Below are 9969 nucleotides of genomic sequence, written 5' to 3'. Positions count from 1 at the left end.
GGCGGCTCAGCGCCGGTCGCGGGGCCCGCGCAGCTGCCCCATCACGTCGGCCAGCATGCGGTTGCACAGCGCCGCATACGGGTTGAGCAGCACCAGCTGGCGCCGAGCGAACGCGCTGCCCAGCCGCGCTGCCCGCTCGAAGTCCCTGCGGGCGTCGTCGTCCCGGCCCTGCAGTCGCGCCACGAGCCCGCGTTGCACGAAGCCCTGGCGGGCGGCGCGACCCCGACCGCCGCTCAGCGCCAGCGCGCGCTCCAGGTCCTCCAGGGCGCCTGCGGGACCGACGGACGGGTGGGGGTCAGGGCCGCGGCCAGCAAGCGATCCGGCCCCGAGTGGAGTCTCTGGGGCTCGGCCGTTTACATCCCTCCTGCACTTGACCCTAGAGATCGGTATTGTTATTCCCTTTACGCAGATGAAGACTGGAAGAGTTGGCAAGACTCGGCCTGGGCTGCACAGCCAGTTAGTGGCAGAGCTGGGACTGAAGTCCAGGTCTCGCCTTGTCCGTGTTATTTTCCACCATCTGATACGTCAGAACACGGACGGAGGGTCACTATGTTATGAATCTGGCCCTGTTGCCAGGCACGCATACGTTATTAACCATCTACCATGTGCCAGGTGACTGACTCCGAATCCCAGAGTCCAAAAACATTAGAATTAACTGACAACCATGTCTTATACAATAAAGTCCTTTTTTTCTCTCTTTTTTTTTTTTTTTTTTTTTGCCGCACCACGGGGCATGCGGAATCTTCGCTGACCAGGGATTGAAGCCGTGACCCTGCAGTGAAAGCACAGATTCTTAACCACTGGACCCCCAAGGAAGTCCCTCTCTAACTTTTGAAGACATTTCTCTCCTCTTTTCCATTGATGCCTTAAAACCGCTTCTCTCACCTGTGTTCTCTACTGACTGCCTCTTCTCATTCTTTATTTCCATGGTCTTCATTATTTTGTATCTAATTTTCTTTGAAAGAGGTCTTGGAGCCAGAGGTGGCCTGCAGCATTTTTGTTTTTATCATCCTCATAAATACTTGGCTCGTTAGGCATCAGAGCTGTGAACTCAACCTCAGGCAGCCAGCTGGTGTCCACTGTAGGGTACTGAGCTGCATTTCTTCAATTCACTCAAGTTCTCTAGTCTATCGCGCCTGTCAGGGCAGGGCGCTGGGGGAGCGCCAGCAGCATCCTACAGCAAGGCTGATCTTGCCTGTCCTCTCTCTGTGCGTTTTGGTCCCCGGAACCCAGCAGAGGCTCTGCTCCCCATCCTGACTGGTCGGTTGAGAAGCTTTCTAATCACAGCATTCTTTGCTTTCCCTCAGAGGAGCTGGTCAGGAGGAATTGAAGACCTTCTCCAGGCAGAATCCCCTCTGATGCTCTCGGGTTTTGGTCTGCAGGCTGTCCCAGCGGCCTTTGTGGCCCTTCTCTGCCAAAGCCAGGTGACAGACAAGCCTGGGAAAGGCCCTCAGAGTCCCCCAATATTCCCAGAATGGAGTCCAAGCTCCCCAGCCTGGCATTCCTGGCCCCAGGAACACCTGTACCACCACGGGTCTCGATAGTCTAGTAGTTCCCTACTAGGCTTCTGTGGTTTACCCTTTCGTTGAAACCCATTAGTGATTCCCGGTGTTTTCAAGACAAAAGTCCGATCTCGGCCTAATGTTCGCAGTTGTTCACTCTCTGGCCCCTGTTTACCTCTCCAGGCTCTGGAGAGGCTCCATTCTTCCAGCACTCCCTTTTCCAGCCAGATTCCCTGTACCTGTCCATGACTTCAGGACCTCTACAGGCCGTGCCTTCTCCCACTCCCTGCCCTCCATCCAGCTAACGCCCACTCATCCTTCAAAACTCACCCCTCAGGAACAGATCCCATACTGAACCCTGTTGGCTTGTTATGCTGCTATTATATCTATGTGTCTGTTCTACCCTCTAGGCTGTGAGCTTCTTGAGAAGCAGTATCATGTGGGGATTAAGAGCACAGGCTCTGGAGCCCTGCCACCTGGACCAGATCCCAGCTCTGCTGCTTCTCAGCTGCGTGAGTAGGAAGCTACTTAACCTCCATGCTTCAGTTTCTTCATCTGTAAAATGGAGATAACAGTAGCACGTACATTTTGGGGTTGTTGTGAGGATTATATGAATGACTACAACTCACCTGTGAAGTGCTGAGTGCCTGACACATAGTAATTGCTATAAGCACTATAATCCTCAGCACCTAGCCCACTGCTAGAATGGTAGGCTCTCATTAAATTTTTATCAATAAGTAAATGGAATGCAGTCCCCCTGACTCTCACAATATCCCCAAGAGATTAGCCGAGCCCATGATATGTCTCTTACGGATAGAGACATAGGTTCCAGAGGGGCTTAGTGACTTCCCACGCCCCGTGCCCAAGCCCCACAGACACACCGTCTCTGGTCTGCACAGGCTCCAGGGACTCTCCTCACCTGCCACGTCTCCCCGGAGTCGCCGGGCCTGGGCTCGGTTGTTGTAAGCCGAGGCCCTCTCAGGCAGCAGGTTGATGGCTTGGCCAAACTTCTCCAGGGCTGTGCTGAGGTCGCCAGCCTCTGCTGCCATCACCCCTTGCAGCTCCAGGGCCTTGGACTGCTCCAGCTGTGCTCGAGGGAAAACTCCATCTGTGCCAGGGAGGGAGCCAGGAGGGGACAGGTGTGCAGTTGGGAGCAGGAAGCAAAAGCCACCTGGGGCTTTGGAAACCTGGGACACGAGCCAGGGCTGACTGGGCAGGGGTGTAGGTCACAGCAGGAGTCAGATGCAGTGTTTGGGGCAGGGGGAACTGAGGTCAGCAAGGCAGAGAACTAGCACTGCTTAAAGTTCCAAAGGGACCTGGGAAAGGGGCCTTGGTTGGCTCCCCACTGCCAAGAGAATGAAACCCAAACTCCTTAGCCTGTAGCTAAATGATTTGCTCAAGGTCACACCGCCCATAACTTGGATTTGAACCCAGGTCTTTCTGGCTCTTCAGTCTGTCTCTATTTTGTTCTGTTCTACTCCACTGCTTCCAACAGGAAGGCCTCCGTGACATACCCGGGTCATGAAAACCATTTCCAGTGTTTCTCTCAGCTTTTCAGCCTGAAGTTTCATTAAGGCTTAGGTTTCACTCCTTTAGAAACAAAGGGCATGAAAAACCCCTGACGCGGACAGCAGGCGCCCTAAGGGGCTGGTGGAAAAGCCAGTGAGCACACTCGCTCTGGAAGAATTAGCTCAGGGCTTGGCTTGTAAGGTGCGTGACACTGAATACTTGCTTAGGTTGGAGCCGTTTAGCTGAGCCACCCCCGGCCCTGTTTCTTTCTTCCCTGCTGTGGAGGGTGACATACTCTGTTGTGACAAAGACGTGAGCGTTTCACATGGCCCCTCTCCCCATCAGCACAGTTAAGCTTGCACCATGGGGTGAACTGAGTGGGGAGGTAAGTTCAGAGGGTGGTGGTGGAGGAGAAACCTGGCTTTCTCCTCTGGGCACAGTGACTCTTGCCAAGCCCCCATCAGTGCACTGAGGATCAGCAATCATCATCCAAGGGTCGTGGAACAAGGGCCCTCGTAAGACCACCTACCTCTGCCACCCCAGCAAGGCAGCAGACCAGCCAATGTGGAGAGCTATACTCCAAGGTCGAATACTGACCTTCATCTCCTTCTTCCTTCTCTGCTTCCTCTCCCAGGTCCAACCCAACAATGTCTCCAAACGGAGCGTCGGGGTTGAAGATGGCCTGCAACACTGCCTGATCATTTGGAGTCCCCATGGTGCTCAACTCAAAATCCAAAAAGGTGACTCCCGTGAGAGGGAGGAAAAAGGGGTGAGGGCCGAGCCTCCAGCCAGCTGATCCAGAGGGAGGAGGTCCGTTTGAGGACCAGCCCCCATGAGGAGGAGTGTTGACCATTCCTGGGCTGCAGTGTAAACTCAGCCCCCTTTAGCCTGGGGATAGTGACCCTGGCTTGGCAGAATATATTTACAAATATTTCTCAACTGCCTCCCTACCCCCACCCCAGTCCTAGGGAGAAACAGAGTAAATAAATTGCATTTCAGCTTTAAGGTGGAGTGGAGCAAAGAGAGGGTACTGCCCAGGCTCTCCCTGAAATGCTTTCATTTTATTATATTCGTAGATGGGGAGGAACTCATTAGAAGCCAACGCTTGACCACCCGTGGATGAAGAAGGGGGATATATGTACAAAGTAAAGGAACTATTCCTTTGTCGTCTTGACCCGTTCCTCATATCCAGAGTTCATTCGGTCCTGAACATACATCACTGGTGAATAGGGGAAGAAAATATGGTTGAGAGACAGTGTAGAGTGGGGCCTGAAGGAAGGCGGTGGGGAATGATTTTATGATTCCACCTTAAAAGAAAGGACTGTGGAAGGGACTTTGTAATCAGGTCACGGGCCACGCCCCTCCCATTCATCCACCTCAGCCAAAGCCAAAAGAAAGTTCAACCATGTGCAGCAATAAACTTGACATGTTTATTAATTAAACTATCACTTAAATAAAAAAAAGTGCATAGAAAATAAACATGTTTAAAAACTCCTTTTTTTTTTACAACTATGTACACTTTTTACTTTTACATTCAGTCTTTCGTAGACAGCTTTCAGCATTATTATTTTTTGAACTATTAAAGTATTTTCCTTCATCCCTGTCACAGGGAGTTAACACTGATGGACTTTAGACACATTTTTTTCCTTTATTTTTCTCTTTTTCTCTAACCAGAAGCTTGGAAGAACACAAGGAAAAAAAAAAACCGAAAGATCTGTTATACATGATAAAGTTGTCAAGAAATGTCTTATTTCTAGAAAAGAAGCTTGTCATCTGTTGAGCTTTTGAAACAATTATTCAACTACCTGTATTTACTAAAGAGACTGGTAAAAGTTCAAGAAAAGAAACACCACAAGTCTATTTTCTTGGTTGAAAGACAGAACTAGAGTACCTCGTAACAAGATACCAGGAAAGCACAGAACACAATTTTCCCCTAAATGCAGGTGGTAACCCCAACATTCATAACCAAAAATAGAGAAACAAGGAGTACAGGTACTGACTGGCAACATTCACAGGCAGAAAAAATCCAGGTGACACCATTTCTGCATTTCTCTCTGATCCCAGGAATGGACTGTTCCGCCATCCCCTTAGGATGGGTCCCCCCGCATTGCGGGGGTGGGGGGGACCAGAGGAGCGCCAGACTGACATTTTCCTGCCACTACTAGCAACTGTAACACAATCCTTATCTATAGTGTTAAGAGAATTAAAAGCCATGGACTGAACTAGGCTTTGTTACATGGTGCATTACTATATTAGTTCCTATATATATCATATTTATATTTATTTGAAAACCAAAACAAAAAAGTTGCAAGTTTTCAGAGTGTGAGACTTGACTGGTATTCATGATTCGGCACAAAACCATCTGCTAGATAACCTTGTATTGCTTTAAAATGAAGGAAATGAAACATAAAATTACACCCAGCCCTTTGCAATGACCCGCTTTTCCTTTAAAAAAAAAAAACCCCAAAAAACCACAACTTGATTTCTATTTTTAAAAAATCCCAAATCAAACTTAACATCTGACAAGGTTTTGACCTTTAGTATTTTCAGATACTTGATTGAACGACAGTCCTTTAGAAAGATACATTCATTAAAAGGTTTTTTTTTTGTTTGTTTTTTGTTGTTGTATTTTTTTTTTTTTTTTTTAAATCAAGGGAGCTGCATGGTGCTCACGGCATTGGCCGGGGGTTTGACAGAGGCAAGCGGGGTGGTGGAGTGGATCCCGGCAAAGGAGTCTGGTTGAAAACTTTTATGTAGCTGCCAGGGCTTCCCCCTTGATTCTTGTCATTGGTCTAAAAACAGGAGGGGCCGGGCTGGAGGTGGCGGACGGTAATGGAGGGAGCCAAGGGACCAAGTTCCGGCCAAAGGGTCAGCGCCATGCAGCTATTCTGGTTACACAGTTGTCACTGGCCACCAGGAAATGCAGCCACAACAGGTTCTAGCAGCAAAGCTGTGAGCTGGCTCTGTCACTGAGAACTGACCAGGTTTGCAGCTGTTACTCCTTAGGGATTCGGGATGCCCCTTAGGGGATTCTTGGGAATGACCCACCACAGTTCCTCAGTCTGCACTTTTGTGCGGAGATTCCCTTGGTCACTTTCAAAACAAACTCGGAGGTGTTTTGGAGATAGCTATGCCATTTTTTTTTTTTTTTTTTTTTTTTTTTTTGCCTTCTTTCCCTCTTGTAGGGAAACCTTAGCTTATTCCCCAAGTTGCTGGCAGGTACGCTGAAATTTGGCAATGGACTCAAGGCTGAGCTCTAAGAGGAATTCCTCATTTCCGCGGTTGACAGGGAGTGGAAAGGCAAGGCAAACCATCTGCAGCTGGCAGGAGAAGGAGAGCTGGGGGTTCCTCCCCTGGCCTCAGGGTTTGGGACTGGTAGAAAGAGCTGAGGAGGGGCTCACAGTACAGCACGGCCTAGCAGGGCAGTAACTAGGTCTATTTAGCTGAGTTTCCCCCACCCCCGACTGGCCTTTGGGTCTTTCTCAAGGTGAATTCATGACCCATCAGTGCATTAATCATTTCAGTAACAAATGCAGCTTAAGGTATTTTTCTTTAAAAAAAAATAGGAATAAAAGGATTTACAAAAAAACCTCACACAGTGCAATAATAAAGGAAACCAGACACTAGTGGAACCCCTTGGGCCACCGTATCTTGTTCACGGGCAAAAGGAGGAAGGGAGGTGAGGTCTGGGTAGAGTGCTTTTCCCCAGTCCCCTGCTGGCACTTCTCCACGATGACAGGGAGTCTCTGCCTTCCTGGCCACAGTGCTGGGCTCCTTGCATGACAGTGAAAACAGTGACAATGTTCCAGCAGAGCCACCAAAGTTCTTAATTAAGGTCACGGAAGAACAGGGAGCCCAGGATGGAAGGCACAGCAGAGCCACGAGTCCCGGGGCAGAGAGCGCTGGGCTGAGTCGTATTGCTTCGCTAGACTTCCTTCCGTAGAAATGGGCTTCTCGAGGCGAGAAAAGGTGCCTCGCCCTCCACTGGACTACGCTGCTCTGAAACCTTGTAGCTGACAGAGGCAGAGGAGAATCTGCTTTATCGTGAGTGGTCAGACTGTGCTTCAGTTTCAACGGGCTGCCCCAAAAGAGGGCACAGGGGAATCCGGGGGGGTCTTTGCAGGCATGAGGACTTGGTGGGCAGAGGGAGAGGGAACGAGGTGACCTATGAAGCAGATGGTGATGGAAAATGTCAGGTTGCCATTCAGCTTGGTTGCTAACTCTGAAGGAGGAAAGACGAGGGAAGTGTAGGTTCCCACCTCTCAGCACTGAGCTGTGCCAGAAAGGAGAGAGACAGGGCAGGAAAGAAGAGGAGAAACTGCTGTGTCGAGATCCTACCGCAGCCTTTTCAGGAGCTTCGATTTGGGAAGGAGGGGAGTGGCCCGATGGAGCTGGGGGGACCTTCCTTTGCCATTTATTGTCAAAGAGCAAACCCAGGAAACGTTTATGTCAACAGGGCACAAACAAGCTACACATTAAACAACAAAAAGTACACCTTCCAGGGGGAAGTTGGGCAGGAAAAACCAGACTTTGTGTGTTCAGCTGAATATTTTCTCTAACTTCATCCTATGAAAATAAAAAATTATTAAAAACCGATCTTCTTTTAAATTAGGATAATACCGCGGTTTAAAAAATAGCCTTGTCATAAGTGCTTCTCCCTATGAAGTGCTTCTCATAGAAAAATATACAAAATATATTTACATTTATAAAACCTTAAATAGTAAACTGTAAACAGAACAGAGTAAAATCCAATGACTTAATTTAACAGGTTCAGGACACTGTCTTGGGGAAAGGAAGAGAAGAAACATTTGATGCTGTTTTGACCACATCCTAGGGAGTAATCAGGGCAGTAATCAGGGCAGTAGTGTCATTTAATTTACTTTATCCATAGATTTTGTGCAGGTGGCAGAGTTCCCTCGATACAAGGTGGTCCAGTCCCCAAGTTTTGGGCCTTGAAATCTGATTAGTGTTCTGCCTTCAACTGGACACTGACCATTTAAAAATTAAGTCTTCCTATGTCTTAACAAGGGGAAAATAAAGTTATCACGTCCTAGGAATGGGGCCCAGGGGTTACCCTGGTTGTGATACTCTGGTTGTTGCATGATTCAACTCCTATTTAAATAATTTTCCTCTTCTAAAAAATCATGCTACATGTATTTCTTTAAAACTCTCAGTGGAGTTTTATGAAAACGTCTCCAAATTCTGTCTGGTTATGGCCAATGGCTCCTGTCCACTTCCCCACTGGGAGTGCTTACAGGCTCAGGGAACGTTTTGTAGGCACATCCTATGCCCAACAGGGAGTGTCCTCGAGCTGGGAGTCACTCTCCCCTACCACCCAGAGAGCACGGGAACGCAGTGGGATGCAGAACGGGGGGACGAGAAAAGTGGAGTGAAGAGAAGGAATGAGAGGGAAGCCGCTCCTATTGTCTAGGAAGGTGACTGTCTGAGATAAGGCTCATGGGGGTAACACTCCCACTTACAGCCCACAGGCTCAACGTCTGGTAATGAACTGGCACAACCCCAAGACAGCCTTTTGACACCAAAGGTGCTAAGAAATCCTGTCTCCCAACCAGAAGGGAACTCTCAAGTGGGAGCACAGTAGGGAAAACCACCAGACCGTCTTTGTTCAACACACGGCTACAGGCTGGGCCCGGCTGGCAACCAACCCCACCCGCACTGGGGCTGTGCCTGACCCCTTGCTTACAGTGCTCTGGAAAGGCCAAGGCAAGGATGGCAACTTCTCTCTGAGGAGGTGCTCAGGCCCGATCTCCCAACATAACTAACCCTCTATAGGCTCCTTCCAGGCAAGTCTGCTAGGGACCCGTTTCCCGCTTTTTAATGGCACACAATCAGAGGGATCCCAGCAGAAGGCCGATCGCAGATCTTTTCTTCGAGACCTCATCTCTCTCCAGGACTATGATCACATGTATAATGTGAATATGGGACCTAAGGGAGCCCAGCCATCACGGAGGCCCCTCAACTGTGCCCACTCAATCCTGGAACTCCTGGCTGCTGGCAAAGGCCTTCGGCACTGTTTTGGAGGCCCTGGGTCCTAGTGCTCCAACAGTAGGGAGAAGAGCAGCTTTAGTTTAGGAACTTCCGGCATTTCTTGGCACCACAGTTGCAGGGTAGCTTGTTGCTGGCATCCTCAATGGGGAACTTATAGTCGTAAGTGAGTTCCTCCCCTCGGTAGATTTTGCGCATGGCGAAGATGACAATGTGCTTCTGCCCGTCGATATTGATAACCCGAGAGTAGCAGTTCGGCTCACATGAGTGATTGATGAAGCGGGCGGCGTTTCCATGCATGGTGGCATCTACCACCTCGGAGTCATCGATCCGGAACATGTAGCAACCGATGCCCTACAGGAAGGAGAGCAGAGAAGAACCTGTTATTTATTACAGCACAGGCTTGACAACATTTCCCAACCTTTTTCTGATGTGACCTTAGCCACTGATGAACAGGTTCTTCTGGTAAAATTTCTGGATTTCTCCCATCTTTCAGGATGCTTCCATGACAAATTCCTAGATTACAGGCACTAGACCAGAGGTTTCTTAATGTCTCCACAGGCAAGAGAAACCTAAAACTTGTGTCACTACTTTTTTTTTTTAGCTGCACCGAGCAGCTTGCGGGATCTGTTTCCCGACCAGGGATTGAACCCGGGCCCCTGCAGTGAAAGCATCGAGTCCTAACCACCGTGGACCGCCAGGGAATTCCCGTCACTGTGTGCTTGTGATCCTGGGATCCATTCAGACAAACCTTCAAAGAGTATCTTTGTGTGCTAATCCCGAGAGTGGACTGGGCCCACTACAAATTCAGAGATGTTAAAATGTAAAAAAAAAAAAAAAAAAAAAAGTCTAATTAAAATATACTAATTCTTCTGCAATCTAGGGATCATCTTTATAGTTGATGGCCCCTTTCTATAATGAAAGAACTGGAGAATGAAAGTGTGGAACTCAC

At 49.0% G+C, this 9969-nt stretch overlaps 2 protein-coding genes across 3 annotated transcripts in view; both read right to left on the bottom strand.

Moving 5' to 3' along the window:
- Positions 1–6: 6 nt before the first annotated feature.
- TTC36 (tetratricopeptide repeat domain 36) lies at positions 7–3726 on the bottom strand. The gene is made up of 3 exons (XM_060103176.1): positions 3609–3726; positions 2422–2610; positions 7–269 (listed from the first exon to the last, which is right to left on the bottom strand). Exons 1-3 carry the CDS (start codon positions 3724–3726, stop codon positions 7–9), a joined length of 570 nt encoding a protein of 189 aa, XP_059959159.1.
- A 703-nt stretch (positions 3727–4429) lies between these two features.
- Positions 4430–9969, bottom strand: part of KMT2A (lysine methyltransferase 2A) — a 75633-nt gene continuing 70093 nt past the window's right edge. Inside the window, exon 37 of one of the 2 annotated variants that reach the window (XM_060103178.1) lies at positions 4430–9371. In XM_060103178.1, coding sequence (XP_059959161.1) covers positions 9096–9371 — 276 coding nt within the window. In that variant the 3' untranslated portion in view covers positions 4430–9095. The remainder of the gene's footprint in view (positions 9372–9969) is intronic. The other variant, XM_060103179.1, reaches the window with a different exon arrangement.

This window comes from Mesoplodon densirostris, chromosome 7 (assembly GCF_025265405.1).
Source record: "Mesoplodon densirostris isolate mMesDen1 chromosome 7, mMesDen1 primary haplotype, whole genome shotgun sequence".
Lineage (NCBI taxonomy): Eukaryota > Metazoa > Chordata > Mammalia > Artiodactyla > Ziphiidae > Mesoplodon > Mesoplodon densirostris.
The sequence above is the reverse complement of the archived record's forward strand: the minus strand, read 5'-3'. Positions and strand labels throughout refer to the sequence as shown.

Bases quoted from the DNA above. Each gene is read 5' to 3' on its own strand.
- TTC36 (XM_060103176.1), bottom strand. From the start codon at position 3,726: ATGGGGACTCCAAATGATCAGGCAGTGTTGCAGGCCATCTTCAACCCC. The intron at 2,611-3,608 runs GTCAGTATTCGA...TCCCTGGCACAG, and splicing joins GAAGGAAGAAGGAGATGAAG to ATGGAGTTTTCCCTCGAGCA. The intron at 270-2,421 runs GTGAGGAGAGTC...TCGGTCCCGCAG, and splicing joins ACTCCGGGGAGACGTGGCAG to GCGCCCTGGAGGACCTGGAG.